Below are 18632 nucleotides of genomic sequence, written 5' to 3'. Positions count from 1 at the left end.
ATACTTGCACTCTGATGTAGAATGAGCAAAACCAATTCCAATGGAAGGTCTCAGGTCTCAGGGTTGTTATTTCTGCAGCACTAAAAAAAAATCATCACAAATACAGGCAACGTACAGCAGTAATGTAAAGGCCATTCAGATATGGAGGCATACTGAGGATCTGATGTTGATAAAATTACATTATTATTACCTACACAAGATAAAAGTCTAAAATATTATTTTTGAAACCTGTCACATGAATAATGTTCTCAGTCCACGTGTACAGTACAGATTTTTCCATTTAGGTTAATGATTTAGGTCAATGATTATGTCTGGATGCTCCGATAATCAATCCCACCCTCTACATAACGGTTCACAGAGCAAACTGTTGGATCTGAATTCTTCCATCCATCCAAATGGGACTGAAACATTTTATCCTCCATGTCCAAGTTTTGTAGCAAATAATCCAAGCGTGAGAGAAAAAAGACTGCAAATACAGCCTTCAAACACCAACCTAACTGATATCACATAACCAAGGCTGTATATGGAGCAGTTGATTAGACTTTGAGTAAAACATAACAAAGAAGTCTAAGAAGTTTAAAGTAATGCTGCTACAGAGGAATTTGTATGTAAAACGTGTATCTGTTTTTCTTTAGGCTGGCAACATGTGAAGTGGAGTTGTTTGACTCTCAAGCTGTTTTGATGAAGATTGTGTGAAACAATGCAGAAAAACAGACTCATTTCCTTTTCTTTTCACTGTCTTTTTAGCAAAAACAATTAGAATTGCGCAAGCCAAAATACCTGCCAAAATGAAAAGGCAACATCTAAGAGAGATCAACATTTTTTAGTTTAAACGTCTCATTGTTCACATCACTCTGGTGACATTAAAGTTATGCACATGTCTGTGAACACAAACAACTGATGACATTTCAATGGTGTTTCGGAATAGAATAGAATAGAATAGAATAGAATAGAATAGAATAGAATAGAATGCCAGACCAGTATATACAGTCAATGGGTCAGACACGTCAACACCATCTTGGGCCGGGTTCTGACCAGCGGTCAGACTGTAGTCAGTGCATCTAAATGACTAAAATGACAGACTTTTGTGTTGTTTACGGATGTTCCCATGAAAGAAACAAAAAATATGTTTTATATTATTTAATTGTTATGAACGTGTTGAATGTATCTCTAAAGTTTACGTAAATTAAACTGTCGTATCTTGTTTCTAGCTTGTGTAAGGATAGGAAAACAAAATATGTTTATGTTAGTAAGACATCAGTAATATGATAAAAGTGGCATTTAGAATGAGCCACTGTATGTAATTGTACTAAGTAGGAAATGTTCCTGAAGCATCTATCAGTTTCATATATAACATTAACGTTAACTGCTAAAGTAGGTTTTGTGTCTGAACTGTAGCTACATAAACAGAACCCAGCGTTGGTCAGATGGAGTTGTTCTGTCCTTAAAATTTAAAGTTAGTTATAAATAAAATATATCATTATTATTATTTTATATGATATATATCCCTCAGCAGACAAGGAAATACGATGCGATGACACAATCCATGCTAATCTTATTTTATTTGATTATTCTTGTGTTTTTTTTTAAGAGTGTTTATTTTTATGTGCAACGACGCTACGGTGACAAAGTAATTTTCCTCGTGGATCATTAAAGTCTGTTTAAGTGTTGTAACATACTCTTCCTGTAACTATATCTTGTTTTATTTTGATCATTATATCATAAACTCTATTGTGTTATTATTATTAAATATATCATTATTGCTATTTTTATTGTTAATATAAATCCATTTTGTCAAATACCTACAAGCCTTTCAATGGTGCTGCACATTATCTGCAGTTTCAATTTAACCAATCTATATTGTATCATAAATATATGTCTGACATTTATAATAAACCAGACGGATTGAAAATCGGTTGAAAATTCAGTGAGTTATGATGATTTTAATCATTGATAGACCTCTAACTCCGTTCACTAATTCACTAAGTAGACACGTGTTCCCCCTGAACAAGATGGCAGTAATAGCATCTAAATTAAAGAGCTGTTGTGCGATTGACTGAACCAACAGATATGAAAAGCAGTCAGAGATATATTTCTATGGATATCTCCTACAGCCTAAGGCAGCAGCAACATCAATGCATACCCTCTACTTTCATTGTCATTATACAGTGTACAACAAGATTGGAGAGCTTCTCCTTTCCAGTGCAGAAAAAACACAAATAAGTGCAAAGAAGATATGATTTACAAAGATTTACAGGCTAAAGTTAAAATACTTATACTAAAAAATATTGCGAATATACAAAAAATGTAAAATATATATTGTTTTTTGTAGCAGCAGTGGTAAAAGTGTAAACATGTGTGCAACATGTCTACAAAGTCTGCACCCAACCGTGTGTCGCTAACGAAATGATTAAATAAATATCAATATTAAACACGACAAGTGAAAAGGTGTTTGTTCAAAGTAGCTCAGTCCATTCAAAATCACTGGAGCGTTTGATGAGAAAGACACAAGACATTTACCAGGTGTTAGAGTTTGGCTCTAGCTTTTGCTGCTGTTCCAGTGTCTCAGTGGTGTAGTCTTGCTGGTTGCCTTCTGCTGGACTGACGCACATAAAAGAAGCAAAAGGATCTCACTTTACTGAGTGGGGGAAATTTGCTGAACTTCTGCAATCAATGCTCTGTATGTGGACTTCACTATCAACCTCCTGAGACGTTTCAGATAACAGCAAAGCTATGGCTGAATCTGGAGTCCAACCGTTTTTCTTTTCCTTTTCTATCAGTTTACATGATTTGATGTTGTCACCAGTGGACGTTTTCTGCAAAAGGGCTCCAGGACATTTTTATAGTGGGGAAGGATAACTCAATATAAAGCTGCAGACAGCTGTAATTTTTCAAAGCAGACATGAGCTCTTGACAGAGTAATATTTTACTGCCACATTTAGAATTTTCCAGTGTTCACCATTGCAGAGTATCTTCACACAGTCCCTCTCCAAGTTGTGAACTTTGCTGTAGGGTAGATGTTTCCACTACTTACAGCATATGGAGCCTACTGTCTTTCTCTTCTTTGATAGTAAACACTGAATATTGTGCAAAATGGTGACTTCAGAAATAAAATAAAAAAAGAAGAAGGAAAAGAAGCGGGACCTGGTGCTGTGTTTTTGAGTGAGAGATGGCAGGTAAAATTTCTTCCATAAATGTGAGTGCAGCTGCACTGGAAAGATCTTCACATGACATGTGAAGACACGACCAGTTATCCACATGGAGAAAGAAATACACACCAAAGGTGCAAATGTCGACTTTTTGCATTATTGTAAAGGTGCAAGTTAGAAAAAGTTAGTTAAAGTGTTTTGGGTCACGGTGTGTATATTCATGTGATGTGAAAATGTTTGTTTTTTTCTCATTTCTGCATGTCTAAATTGTACTTCATTGGACATGATTGGACTATGTATCTTTTCAACTCTAAGCAGCATAAACAGCCCGATCACATGCAAGGGAAACTGTAAATGTTTCAAGACTATCGGACTGGGTCAGAAATAATGGTTGTCTCAATAATGTGCAATAGAAATGAGCTTTAATGAGGGCAGTAGCTAACTCATTTTTTAAAAGAATAATAAAATATGGCTTCGATAATGAAAGGAAATAGTTTTGTTTCACCAGCAGTTCAAAACAAATATATTTTATTCTCCACCAAAGACAACGGAAACTGTGTATTGACATTATATTTATTTTCAAAGAGCTAATAACAAACAACCTAAATTAAGGCTATTTTCTATCATGTTACCTGAGTTGCCTCAGAGCACCAGTGGAAAATGTGAAATATTTCTACTCCTCCAGATGTTAAAAATGTAACGGCTTACTCCTGCTCAGCGATGTGGCTCATGACTGAAATTCTGAACATGTATGCACCCTGTAGTACATTAGCGTTGAGATTTTTATACTAACTGTTGGAAGTGCTCGAACCTCTCTAGACAAAACCACAAAGTCCCTGACATGAACTCTGGGAGCAGAGTTTACAAGTTGACAATCAATCTGTTTAATGTGGGTTGGGTCATGCATTAAGTGAAGGCTCAGAGGTAGTCACTGTTGATTTCACTACAAAGAGTCCTGAGGATCTTTATCAAGCTGTGCAGCGAGAAATCAAAAGACAAAAGACAACTCATTTAATTATATGCTGCCAATAAATTATCCATTTCATGTTGTAAATCATTATTAATGGGAGTAAACTGTTATACCGCGATAAAGAGAAATAAACATTTGGGCCAACAATTGGCCCACTTTACACAAAGAAATGTGTAGAGCTATGTGAAGGTGTGAAGGAAAATGATGCACCTCCACTCTGATAACAAGCAGCCTTGAGAGGTTTAATTCATGACAACATTGTTGCTGTGAGGGGAAACTGAAAACATTGTTCCCTTAAGCCAAGTGCAAATGTAACTTACTTACTGACAGTTCTGGAGATTTCAAACAAAAGCCCCAAACACAGTGCAAAGTCCAAATGCTGCAGTTTAAAATGTGATCTGAGCAGCAGTGACAGTCTGGAGTATGGAGAGCAGATAGAACTTTTCTTTAATTGATTCTTCGACTTTCCAGAAAAAAAATAAATTTCAATAATATCCTGGACAACACACACTGAGCAGTTTGTCTACACACAAGTTGAAAATGTATATTTACAGCTGCTCAGTTGTTGCGATAAATAATTTTTTATTTCACAAAAGATTCTTAACACGCTGCCGTTGAATGAATCGTTGCAGCATTTCCCTTGGACTGTCAAGGCTGCAGACACTTATTCAGTGGATGTCTTTGTGAGTCAAACAGATGGTGTTTGTAATCTAAATGCGTTCTCCCACCCCTATATAAGCCACAATGCATTTCACCTTCGAAATAAGCTTATACAGTGTTGCTATGAGGTCATTCAGTGTCCAACAAAAGCCCCTGAGTGGATATTCTGAAAAGATTTTAATTGAAAACAGACGGAATACAAGGATACGATATTTATGCACATTCTTAAGGCTGTCAACTCAGTGAACTCAGCCTTGCTGTTGTCAGATAAAGTGTCGGTAAAAGACCTTTATTTATTTATTTTGCTGTATTATGCCATTATGGACGATGCTCTACTGCAACTCAGTCAAAATCAATATCAGCAACACTTGTACATTTTGTACATAAAATTTATTTCCTGAAGCGAGTTGTTTTATAATTGTGAATCCACTTAAACTCAGCTAAAATATACGTATGTACACCACTGCCAGTCTCCTGAGGTGCTTGGAGTCCCTGCAGGCCTTTAGGTGTTTGCAGTGTAACAAGATCCTGATGAAAATCTTACAAGCACTTGACTGAAAATACCACAAGAGAATTCTTTGCCAGCTCTGCTTCCAAGCGTCATAAATGATTAGATCTCATACATTAGAGAACATGTGTCAAACAACCGATACCGACCTAAGCTGTTCTCAGCTTCTAAAAATAAACTTTTCTCAGCTAAATGTCCACTGTGCAGGTAATTGCTGCCCGGGAAAAAGCAATTCTTTTCTGGTAAAGGTCACTCAACTCATAACAGCATGAGTGGCCGTCGCTCATTAGAGGAGAGTATTACTATCCAGCCTTACCTGGCATGAGGCGCGCTGCGCTGGCGTTCGGATTAAACGCGCTGATCAGGCCCACTGGTTCCATCGACTAATGGGCCAGAAATACCACTGGTAGACTTCCCCGCAGGAGGATGCGTACGTTTCATAAAGTGAGCATTATTAAACGGAAAAGAACAGACGGATCCAACGAATAAAAGTATAGAGAGAGACTTTGGATTCCTCCTTACCATTTCTGACTCCGTACCCTTCTCTTCACCTCCAGGGCCTCTGTGTGTTTGATGTGGCAGAGAGCGTGCTTAGTGGGTGATAATACCTTATGGGCATTGACTGCTGTGCTTTCAACTCATTCCTGCTTTGTATGAATATATATGTACAGGAGATAGAGGGGAAGTGAGCTGCATTGCATGACGCACTCCACTGAAATCTGCAGCTTAATGTCCCGTGCCCAGACGCCGCGGAGAGCACAGTGTAAAGCAGCTATTCTAATTCTAAAAGCGCATACAATTCTCTGAGCCTATCGAAACACACACACACACAAAGAAAAAGAAATCTACAAAATGTAATTTGTTGCCCGACGAACTAATAGTCCTTGAAGAAATGGAAATCTCTTTTAAGTTGGAGCTTTAATATTCCATAGTTTGGAGTTTCTAAGATGTCATTCCAAACGCCTGAAGGCAAGTGTTGCTCGAGCTGCGCTTCAGCCCCGGCGGCCTGGAAGTACGAGTGGACTTTTAGGAGCCTTCGCACATGCATAAATTATTGAGGGCCATGCAGATTTTATTGAGAGAGAAGCCTGGGTGAGCTGTGGCCACATACCCACCGTCAATGCAAATGACCCCTGGTGCAGGTGCCGTCCTGCTGGCAGAAAAATGGCAGCGTGAGCAGTAATTACTGCTGTGCTCAATAGGAGGAGCTGTTGACTCATCACCTCGTGTCAAAGAGCTTTTTGATCTTTATCCAGTAATTTGCTGAAGGTAACTAATGGCTTAACTAGTTCCAGCAGCTCAAATAGCAGCGCATCGACGAGAGCGTTCATGTCTTCAGCTGCAAAACCTGCGGGTCAGTGACGGTAACGTGGACGAGGTCTGAGGTGAATCCCCTCGGTGATCTTCTAATCCACTTCATGGTGTAATTGTTTACTTTGGACAGCAAAGGCTGCACATGCAGGCGGCATCCACTCACCTGCTCGCTCCAGGGAGGCTGTAATCATAATTAAGTAGATGAAGATACCTTCAGGAAGCAACATGAGAGGAGAAGGTAATTAAGGGTGTCTGGAGCATCGTGATATCACCCCAAAGAACCTGTTTATCTCCTCCAGTCCAATTATCCCCATCTTTAACATGACATGCGTATGTGTACATAGAATTACGGAATCATTCCCACCAGAATAACATTCAAGCCCTTAACTTTAAAAACACAGGCTCAGAATTTGTTCAAGCTTAACATCAGCAGATGCCCAAGGACATCTTCTAATATCTCTCCCAGAGACTTCACAAGGTGGGAGGTATCCTCTGGCACAACCATTGTTGGTGAGGTGAATCACACCCTTTCGCTTGCATACATCTCGAATTGAATTAATGAGGAGGCTCCTCACTGTGTCACAGCGATGAGAAGACAACAGTGAATGGAGAGCGGCGCTCACCAGGGACTGCTGGTGGATTTAATTAGGCTGTGTTTACCTCCTCGTGCGATGCCTGAAAACCTAAAGCACAATCAGCGGCATGTTTGCGCGTGCACGCGCGCACACAGCCGACTGTAGGAGAGATAAATTGCAAGCGCCTCCGGTCTATCAGTGCGTGGGAATGGCAGCTCAGTTGGGAGGAAACACGAGACAGAAAGCAGCTTCTCTCCTGTAACAAAAAGAATGCTCCACATTAGTGCCGTGTTTATATCTGGGAGAGAGACATAAACCTAGTGAGTGAGAGGGGAAGAGGCTGGCGTGAGGTGCGCCTGAGTTTGTCATCCGGGATGTTCTGTTGAGATCTTACGACGTGGAGAGGAGGTGGAGTGATGCACAAATCTGCACAGGCAACATCTCTCACGATCCCAAACGCACCATCAAGCGGGCTGAAGATGAAAAGCTCACAGCTTTACTGGTTTTCATCCGTCAGAGGCGGCATTATAACGACAAATAACAGTTCTTATAAGAGGTGAGGAGCCCCTGTCTCCAAACCACGCCTGGCAGAAACCAAAACACCAAGCGGGCTGAAGATTATTACATCCGAAACCAATCAGCCACAACATTAAAACCATTGACAGGAGAAGTAAATAACATTGACCATGTTGTGACAGTTCAGTGTTCTGCTGGGAAACTTTTGGCATTAATGTGGATGTTACTTAGAGATGTAGCACCCACCTAGACTAGACCAGACACCCAAATCCAATAGCAATGACACTCCTTGATGGCAGCAGAAAATCCCCAGCAGGGACACAGACACACACAAAAACTGGTTTAGGAACAACTAAAAAAAAAACTTAACTCCTAGGATCCAAACTAACAACATCCTGTCACCAGACACCACAGGACACCCTCAGAAGGAACATGTCCATTCTCTGATGAGTCACAACTGTTGTGGAGGCACAACGGAGACATGCGTCTAACCCTCTTTCCTACTGCTAACTACGGCTATTAATAATAGATATATACGTGCGGAAGGAAGGTCTTGTAGGAGCTTGTAGGCAAAACACATCCCTTATTAATTATTCATGTACAAGAACTAGTATGCTAAGAAGTACGCGAGTGCTAATTTTTCCAATGCGATGACTGCAGGAGATGGAGGAGGCCAACGAGAGCAAATCATGTGCAATAATAAACCTTTGTTTCCCAGAGCTCGCCGCCAAAGGGCCCAGTGGAGGCGTATTAGGAATGCTTGACTGGGCTTTTCGGAGGAACCTCCAGTCCTGGAGGCAACAGCTCTCTATCTGGTGAAGGTGGAGAAGAGATCTCCCGTCACTAGAGTGTTACATAATCGCTTAATATAAGGATCCAGGCAAACAGGCAAACAGGCACACACACACACACACACACACACACACACACACACACACACACACACACACACACACACACACACACACACACACACACACACACACACACACACACACACACACACACACACACACACACACAATACTTCTGTGTATGTTGCCTGGCAGAATTGGCACACACCAACTGCCTCACCAATTAAACATCATTAACATGATCCCTTTAGGTGTGCTTCCTAGTTAAGTGTGATGTGAATGCACTGTGCCTTTAGTCAGGATGACAGCCAGGCTTAATAGGGCTTTGAAAGACACAAATGCCCTTATGTAATGTTTAAAAAAAAAAAAAAACTGAGTACAGCTTCTGTAAAAACAAAATAGAGCCCTTCAAGCAAGAATGTGCACAAACTAAGAAGGAGAGTCCTTGTCTTGTTTTGTGCAGGTGCATGTATGGGTTTGTGTCTCTCAGGGCTGAGCCTGAGTGTTGGCAGCCTTAAAGGTGTTTGAACGACTGCACTCGACTCACATGCACTCATTTAACAACCCTCAGCAGGAGCATGTAAACAAATTCAAACGCTGTTATATATTCAAACATCTTTTTATAATCAAAAATATCATCCAAGCATTTACAGTGTATTACAACAAATGATTCTATGCAACTTTTAACAGCCTTTACAGAAAAATGAAGAAATATATCCATTTGTATTTTATGTTACAAACCAGAAACAGCAAAAAGAGAAGAGAGGGAGGCCGAAGGGTGTGGAGGGGTGAAGTGTTCAGGTTGATCCTGATAAGCTCCCCTGGTTAGCCCTGTACACCCGGCCCACACTGACACCGTACCGAGCCGACTGTAGGCTCAGAAAGTACAATACCCCCGGCCCCGTGGCAAAAACTACATTTTAATCCAGTGACTGTAGGAATCTGTGCTCTTCTGTGACTACCAGAGAGTCATTATGTCAAAAAAATATTTTGCAGACACCCAGAAACCAAGAGCTCAAACTCATGAAGACTTCATCGCCAGGGATTGGTGTCCACATTTCTGGAGCCAGGGAAACGCAGTGATTTCACATCTCTGCCACCTTCACAAAGTCCCTGAAATGCTCACATGACATTCCTTACTGATCTGAGATCTGAGCTCAGTCTTCTGTTGTACTGTAATCGGGTGCAGCCCAGTCTTTGATACTTGAAGGCTTTATACTGTCTCTTTCACATCTTTACAGTGTGTCTGTGTTGCTTCGTCCACCCGTCGTCTCTTCTACGTCCCAGAAGCGTCACCAGCAGAGTCTACGTGCTCTTGATGCCCTGGAAGCCACAGAAGTTCCAGCGTTTCTCCAGACTGGCTCCGACACCGGTCAGCTCCTGCCTGAAGGTGCACGGCAGCCGAGACAGAAGAGCCTCCACCTCACTGGGGTTGATCTGCAGACACACACAAAGTCCACATTGTTTAAATCTGTCTGCACATGTAGACAGCCCAGTCGCAGTATGTGTATGTGGAAAATAATGACATTCATGCAGTTCATCTTTATGAATACAAATTGAAAAAGTTCTTCTCTCTTCTGAAATTCTCCAGAGTAGATTGTCATGATCTAAGCAACTTGTAGGAAATGGATCCTTTTAGTGTTTGAGGGAACGTTTTCTATTGTCCCACAATCTCATGAGGTTCCACATGGCTCTGTCTTAGATCCCTTATCAATCGTTATGCATGATGCGTCCAAATGTTAGAATTATGACTGAAAAAAGACAGACCTCCAATGTTGTATGAAGTCAGACGTTACACATATGTCCTCCATTGCGTAATGCATCTCCAGTATCTCTAGATAATAAATACATCATGTCTAGTTTAAACAGCTTAACAACAAATGAAAATCCACAAGGCCGTAGCCTTGATTTATTTTTTTTGATTCAGAACTGTCATAAGCTGCTCCTGGACTTGTGTTTTAATCACCAGGGACACATGGCTTCAATTGGGTCTTTTCTCTTGTCAGCAGACCTGGAGAAGGTCATTCATGCTTTTATCTCCTCCGGCCTTGATTATAGTGACATGTTTTTTGTCTGGACTCACAGGGAAAATATTAACACCTACAGCTAGTGAAGAGCCCCGACAGGAGAGAATCCACCACATTAGCTGTGCCCTTGCTGTCCTTCACTGGCTTCTTGTCGGCTGATTTTAAGACTTTACTGTTGGTGTTAAACTCTGCAAGGCCAGGCTAGTGCTTATGGATGTGATTTGTTCTATATGAGCCTGAACTCAATGTGGCCTCACAGTGATCCCCAAATCTCAGCTTGGCACTGAGAGTGACCCAGCTTTTGTCGTATAGACCATCAGCTGATGACCTTAAATCTTAGTTTATAAACCATTTACACTCAGTTATTTCTCTTCCCACACTCTATGTATTTTTTAGTAGGGATTTCTTTTACAGAAATGACCCTGAGAATTTCACTCTGTTATGCAGAAAATCTTTACACATTAGAATTTGAAGCTTGACAGTTGATATTCTTTTCTTACAATAAATTCCTCCTAAAACTCAGCACTATAAACTCGGTTGGTATCTATGGAAATACACTGCTATCTATCCACCCATCCATCCATCATACGTTTTGACGACACCCATCATTGTGCAGGTGTTTTCATTCTTTTTAATGCTTGTGTTCAGCAGCTCCTTTAAATATTTTAATTGACACACTCCTGCCTGGTAAATTGATAGGAGAGCACTTTGCTGTGAAAAATGCCCATCAGCAACTCTTGTTAGGTGACCCCAGGGGTTAACGTTGGGCGTTGGACTCACATAGCCACGCTTCATTGTCTCACCCACTCCACACCTCCTCTACACTCACAGCACATTTAATCACGACACTTGCACCTCCACTGCATTTAGAACATCATAGAGTAAGTTTAATCTGTCTCACGCCGCTCTGGTGGGCTGAAAATAAGCCAGTCAGCTGAAATCCTGAGGTGACGCAGCCAAAACCCACAGTACTCGGCACTGCTTTTGAATTAATAAGCATGATGTCATTGCATTATATTTAACTTCATTTAGATCATGCCAGACACTCTTGACAGTGCCAGATTCGTTTATAGTGTGTCTCTGTGTGTGTGTGTGTGTGCATACATGTGTGCAGCATAACTTGTCAGAATACATTAAAGTTCATCATTATAGGTGGGATGGTGTGTCATTATATACAATGGGGCTGTGTGCGAGCGAGAGGAAGGGACTCGTCTAGTCAGTGATATTGACAAAGCTCTGTGGGTGCTGCTAGATGTGTAGAGTCGGTGTGGGAACAACAGACGCACAGGCAAACCCGGACGCGCGCAGACAGACGAGCGTGGGCGTTCACTCACACTGACACGCAAACTCGAACGCTAGACACAAAAAAAATAAATAGATAAAAATCAACCCAAAAGGCACAAGAGAAGGCCGTCATACTATTTCTTAGTGTGAGAATGAGTCAGCGTGATGACCAGTTAATTCCTCAATGCAACTGGTTTCATCCTAGATGTTAAATGTGTCTCCTGTTAAGGGGATGGGCCGACATTTTTCCTGAAGAGCAGAAGTGGCCATTAATCACGGTGTTACCTTTTGGAGGTGACACTGAAAGTTGGCATTTTGAAAGTCTCATATAAGTGGCAGTGAGGAGCCATAATACTTCTAAAATGTCTCATCAGAAAAGATGGGCATAAAATAGCTGTGCTCCAGAAAACAGGCAGGAGACGAAGAGTGTCTGTGGATTGAGGCTGTGTTTCAAGTGACAGAGAGAAGGATTAGCTTTTAATTCAAAGTGTCATCAAGGGAAATCACAGGACTAGGAATAGAGCCACAATATTTAAGTGCAGAAAGGTAAACTAAGACTATCACCAAAACTTTTGTTTTTTAAAGTAAACTCAATTCTACTTTCTACAGTTGTCCCCAAACTTTTTTTCACTGTGGGCCACATCAACTTTCCTTTCTGTGATGGGGGGCTGGGGTCAGTCTATGACAGGAAATGATATGGACCAGGCTAGCATACTGCTCACTGTGGTGGGTCTCACAGTGTCGACCAATGTTAAATTCTTTGAGCACCCACACTGTATCTTTGCAGATGGAGGAGAGTAACATTACGTCGCTGGTAGGGCCGCGCCCCTATTTGGGTGAAAACAAACCACTATACAAACCCCCATGTAATCAGTGTTTATTTTGTGTTGCTAGCATTCATCAGCTGGAAAGTGAAATGGCTACTGTTAGTCAGACACATAATGTTGATCGTCAATGTTAAAAAAAATTTAAAAAATAGGAGACGTATGTTTATCTACCGACAGAGAAATGGGTGAACGACCCCACTCAGTGGCCAGAGGCGTCATACCGGACATTTACTCTCATTCCATAATGTTAAATTAATGAATCACGACATAAATACAGCACGAAGCTTAGCCAACTGTAACCCTTTAAAAATACTTTATAGTAACGTAACTCATACATCAACTATCAGGGTCCCACGGCTTTCCATCTTTATCCATCCGACGTTAGAGGGATATAACAAAATACAATACAACAACAAAGGAGCTCAAGTGGCTCAGTCAAGCAAAGACTCGTCAGAATATACCAGTGTGTGAGGGGTGAAGAAGAGCCACTTTTATAAATATAATTACAATGGCATTTTTATTATAATATACATAATAATATGACATTGTTGTATATATTACAATGTAATTAGAATGCAAAGCTTTAGATAGGTTATGTGATAGGATTGTCTGGGATTGTCTGGGATCGTTAAGTGGTTTGGGGGCTGTGGTCTGGGGACCCTGAATGGTCATGTCTCTGCTTTGCCTGACCTTGCTGGTCATGTCTTTGTTCACTTTCAAATAAAATTATCATAAGCACACACACAACTGACAGCTAGCCCCTGATTACTTAAAGAAAAGTTTCTTTAAGTATTTATCATCAAATTAATAAAATAGAAGACGTGACAAGTTGTACATTAAAAAGAACACATTGTGAGATTTACAGGGGATTTTGTTACAGGGAATATTCCTCCCTGCCAGTGTATTTGATAAACAGAGCTTAATGACGGCAGCATGTCCCTCTGTTTTTCAGACAGTCACTAGGGCTTCAGCCTTCTCATTACTCTCTTAGAAAGAAAACAAATATGTCAAGCTCCTCCTTTAAAATGCTTTGGCTTCATATCATTTCTGCAAAATCAATTCATTTCTATGAAGGGGTCTGTAAAAGCATTAAGCAGTGTGTCGACAGCACAGCAGGATCCTGGCGCACAACAAGCTCCATATGTCAGGCCTGTAGGGGAGACTGACATACTGTCTGTATAGGTGCATACTAGAGTGGTACTGGCGGCCAGCTCTGTTTATCTGCTGTGATTCATGTGGGTCTTTTACCTTGGTGTCCAAACGCTGTAGGTAGGAGCAGATGTACTCGATGCTGGCTCCGAACGGGTGGACGTGCAGGAATGTTGAAATGATCCCTGAGAAAGAAGTCATAAAAAGATGTTAACAAGGAGCCATCCTTCATCCTTCAAACGCTGACCAACTACCATGTTCATAGCATCAGCTCCTCAGGCTGAGTGTAACACAAGCTTTGAGTGACTTCTCCCAGAGTCCCAGTGCAGCTAAGAGCCTCTTGTATACTGTGGCATTAGATTACAGGGAGTGTTTAATGGCAGCTTTGATGCTGTTGTCTTGCATCAAAGCCATGCGTTTCCCACAGCTCAAACAAACCATCTGCTATCAGCTAACAGGTAGGGAGAGAGGAGAGAGGAAATCCTGCTCCTCTGCTTACCAACCACCTATAGAGCGCCGACGTACCAGCACCTGAAACAACACACACAGTGCTAAAGCTGCAAGGCTCCAGGGTTCATCACTGGTGGAATCAGTCAAGGCTTTTAAGGAGAAAATGCAACTCTGCAACTCACCTGCAGGAAGTCAATCAATACCTGAGCACAAACAATGTGCTCCTCTAAAGCTGCTCCCCTGACAATAATTAGGCACTGACTGGGAGTCTAATGGTGCGTTCAGGCAGAACACCAAAAGAAATTTCTCGGCCACGTTTTTTTTTTTTTTTTTTTTTTTTTATAATTTATTTGCATGAATTCGCCCACTAAAAAGGATTCGCTGTCCGTGTTTATTTGCCTCAAACTGCCAATGGACACGTCCTCCAACTGACAGCAGACGTTTGCTAGCAACATGCACCCACTCCATGTGTATGCAGATTATCAGTGTGGGTGCCAGTGTCAGAGCTCACACAAGGATTTATTATCACCACATTAAAATATGATAAATGTTGTGTTTCTGGAATTTAAAAGAAACAACAGCTATTTCTCTTCGTTACAGCGCATTTCCAGACAAACTGCACAGTTGACAAATAAAACCTGAAATCCTAATGTTCTTGATAAACCAGCAGGAGTGGGGGCCGCATCATAGCTTCAACCTCCAGGGCTGGAAGGTGAAGACAACGCACCGCCCAAAACTGCAGTTCCTCAAATGGCCACTTGATGCTGACTCCAAAAGCCAATTAATCTTCATCAACCTCCACGTTAAAATGGAGGAGAAATAAGTGGATACAGCTTGGTGTGAAAAATGATTTCGATGTCTAGGAGTGAATTTTTTTATAAAACCGTCAAATTTTAATTTAGGGTGTGGCCAATTTGAGTGACAAGTGGGCACCTGAACAAAATGCTAGCTGTCTGCCTAGGTGACATCCACCCACCTAACATCCAATTTATATTCTACCTCTTACAGATTTTTGAAGCTGTGGGTGAGACAACCAAGCTCTAAAACCCCTCTTTATCAAATCTGTGGGAGACGTAACATTGGGTTCACCATTCTTTGTAAACAGCCAATAACAGAAAACCATTAACAAAACACTGGCTTTGTAACGTCCACGTCACATACAACACATGACTACAGAGGGCAGATTGCTGTAAGAGTGCACCATTATCCCCTTTTGTAATTCAAGTGAGACTACAGAGACACAAAAACCCTGATACTCCTTGGAGACCAGTCGAATGCAACCAGAAGCCAGGAAGAACGGGAGCGTGGCCATTTGTTTTGAGCTGACTGATGCTTTGAAGACGCTTGTTTCATTAGTTTTTTGTGAATATTCCCAAACTAATTTGCAGTTAATCCAATTATCACAATCTCAATTGAGGCACAGGGAACCTGTGGAATTGGAGGTAATCCAAAAGAGAAACACATGTATCTCTACAAACTGTAGAATTATGTTGTGTGCAACTGAGAAGTTATGAAATATATGTCTGAGCATCAGCGTACCGACAAGCAGAGCCTCCCTCTCGGAGTGGACAGGACTCGGCGGGTTCTTCTCCGTAGGACCCTCTTTTTCTTGACTGCAGGACACCAGCGTTGATACTGCAGCTTCCTACATACACATGTATACACGCACACACACACACACACACACACACACACACGGTTACTATAAACGAATCTGCCACCGGCTCTGTTGAGACAGTCTGCCGTGATGTAAATAAAGTGAAATATAAGCTGATGCAATGCACACAATAAAAACACAATCGTAGAAAAATAAAATGGTTTGAACACATCAAAAAAGTTTCACAACCAACACGCCAATCTGGAGAAACAATGAGGACGGGGATAATGAGGCGAGGGAGGATATTCAGCCACCAACCATATTTCTGATACATGTCACACACACACACACACACAGTGAGACAAAGAGGAGACGGGTTTAAAGAGAACAAATAGAGGGAGAGGGGCAGAGACTTGGAAGGGAAATGATCAAGCTGTTTGTTTCAGATCTGTGACAGGTGGCAGAAAAGAGGCAGAATAAGACAAGACTTTTTGTCTGTGTTTGTTGTCCCACATAGTACCGTGTGTACTATTTCCACTTCTGCGGTGGGATGCCTGGTGGCCTTTTTCCTGTTTTAAATCTATCCGCAACACCCCGTGTGAGTGAGTGGGTGTGTCGGCATATGCACATGTGCAAGCCATTTCGACTTTATGACTCCTTTATTTCTCAGCCCAGTTGTGTCTGGGTGATTTATTCAGCGACAAATGTAGTTACAGTGAGCTGCTTTGGCCCGTAATGATCTGTCATGTCACTTGAAGAGGTTACAAAAAGAAAGTCAGGGACAGAAGAATAAGAAGAGGGGAAAACGAGGACACAACACAATGTGTGGACGAGCGAGGGAGGCTCAACGTTCTTCCACTTACACTGGTTTGATTAGCGCTCTCGTCGCTGCCTCTGTCATCCTGCTTCGACATCTCCAGCTGCGGCACATTAGAAACACATGAAGAAAAAAAACGCTAATGTAGGCAGACGGGTGAGCGCGGTTGCGCACAGCGTGATGTGCAAAAACAGACCAATATAAGCACTGTATATTTTTAGAAAAATGCCTGGAAATGAGCTGATTTTGAATGAGCAAGGGAGGTGGAGACGCTGAGCTCCATATGAATATGATTAACTCTTTCTGAGTGAAGACTGGAACAAACAACCATTAAACATGTAACAGTCTGCATCCTCATTTCTCAGGAATATATTTGCAGAAGTGATGAGTTAGACGTTATAACAGCATAGTTAGGGAAGTCTTCAAGTGCTTAAGACATTACGAATGTGAAGATTTGATGCTTTTTCCTGTTTCCTGATGTTTTCTGTTAAGTATTTAATCAAGGGTAATCAAACAATTGGACAGATCGTTCACTACTTAATATATTAGTGTGCTCATCATGTAGTAGTTTGCAGGACATCTTTTGAAGAACAAAAACTGTATTGGCGAGCACCAATACATTTAAATATTGGGATAACAGCATTGCATTTGTTGGTAGGTATAATAAGACTTGATGCTCAGATCCAGTTTAATCCAGGTTCAGGTAAAGCACATGGACACCTTCAGCTTGAGAAAAAAAATAAAGGCAATTGTGTGTTTTCTTAAAGATGTTTTGCCACTCAACAAAGTAGCTTTTTCTATTTTTGCCCAATGAATGGTACTAGTGATCTATTAATGACAAGAAACGCCAATACTGAACCACATTCGTCCAATAACAGATGAATACCTGGTTATTAACAGACCCTCATCAGTTTCAAATGTGCACCACCCACAGATATTTCCAAACCAAGACACCGACATTTCCCACCAGTCATTTAAAACTGAAGAAGCTACTTGGATAAGTGGAGAAACATCTTCATGAAACCCAACAAGTGCAATTGCCTTTGTCTTAGCTTGACTTTTTGGATATACCATGGTTCACCCGGATGACGTAGAACCTTCACAGACCCCATACAGAATTCTCTCTAAGGCTTTTAACAAGGAAAATATTCCTTGTTGGGGGTTTCCCCATTTTGGGTTGAAAGCTTCTAGAATAAGTTTGGAGAGCGGGAAATGAAAGACAAAACTTTGTTCAAGCAGTAAGTGGGTCCATTAAATATTCATTACTGAGTTGCATAATAGAGAGTGTAAGAGTCATCATTCTTGGGTTACTAAGATCCGGGATGCTTTCACACCTGCAGCATCGGGACATTTTGAATCAAACTGCAGTGTGTATTTGACCCTTTGGTTCGGTTCATTTGGGCAGGTGTGAACACAGTAATTACACTCCGGTGTGCACGGAAACAACCGCAGACGAACCAAGTGGAGGTAGTCTCGGTTTGGTCCCAAACAAAAAATTCATAAGTGATGATTTGACCTCAATTCCACTCAACTACCAGGTGTAAGGTGCGAGTCTGAGCACCACGGCTCCTGTAGCCATTAGTCGTCTAGTACTCCTCAGTCGTCTGAAGGAGGCGTGGCGTGTTTGAAGCAGTATAGTAGCGTTAAAGTGCATTCGTCATATAGTTTTGCTAAATACACTACCCATAAAATAACTATGTTTATGAGCAAATGTCATCTCTACTGTTGCTCCATGTTAAATTTCTTAAAGTTTGTGTCTGGCAAAGATGTACACTACCTGTCAAAAGTTTCTAAAGTGTGTCCAAACTAAACAACTGATTAACTGAGATTAAAGCAAATGAAGTATTGCTTTGAAATCCAATGCTAAATCACTGGACTACTCCCTATACTAGAAAAAATAAAAAGATCAATCAAACGTGTCAGCACTTAAACCTT

General features: G+C 41.2%; 1 protein-coding gene across 4 annotated transcripts in view; it reads right to left on the bottom strand.

Moving 5' to 3' along the window:
* Positions 1-9149: 9149 nt before the first annotated feature.
* The window catches only part of enox2 (ecto-NOX disulfide-thiol exchanger 2), a 195663-nt gene continuing 186180 nt past the window's right edge, over positions 9150-18632 (bottom strand). For 3 of the 4 annotated variants that reach the window (XM_047585232.1, XM_047585231.1, XM_047585233.1), the window contains 4 exons: positions 16744-16800; positions 15823-15928; positions 13933-14018; positions 9150-9983 (listed from right to left, as the gene is read on the bottom strand). In XM_047585232.1, coding sequence (XP_047441188.1) covers positions 9852-9983; positions 13933-14018; positions 15823-15928; positions 16744-16800 — 381 coding nt within the window. In that variant the 3' untranslated portion in view covers positions 9150-9851. The remainder of the gene's footprint in view (positions 9984-13932; positions 14019-15822; positions 15929-16743; positions 16801-18632) is intronic. The other variant, XM_047585235.1, reaches the window with a different exon arrangement.

The sequence above is a fragment of the Mugil cephalus genome, chromosome 5 (assembly GCF_022458985.1).
Source record: "Mugil cephalus isolate CIBA_MC_2020 chromosome 5, CIBA_Mcephalus_1.1, whole genome shotgun sequence".
NCBI classification, from domain to species: Eukaryota; Metazoa; Chordata; class Actinopteri; order Mugiliformes; family Mugilidae; genus Mugil; species Mugil cephalus.
This window is presented reverse-complemented; position numbering and strand designations above follow the sequence as displayed.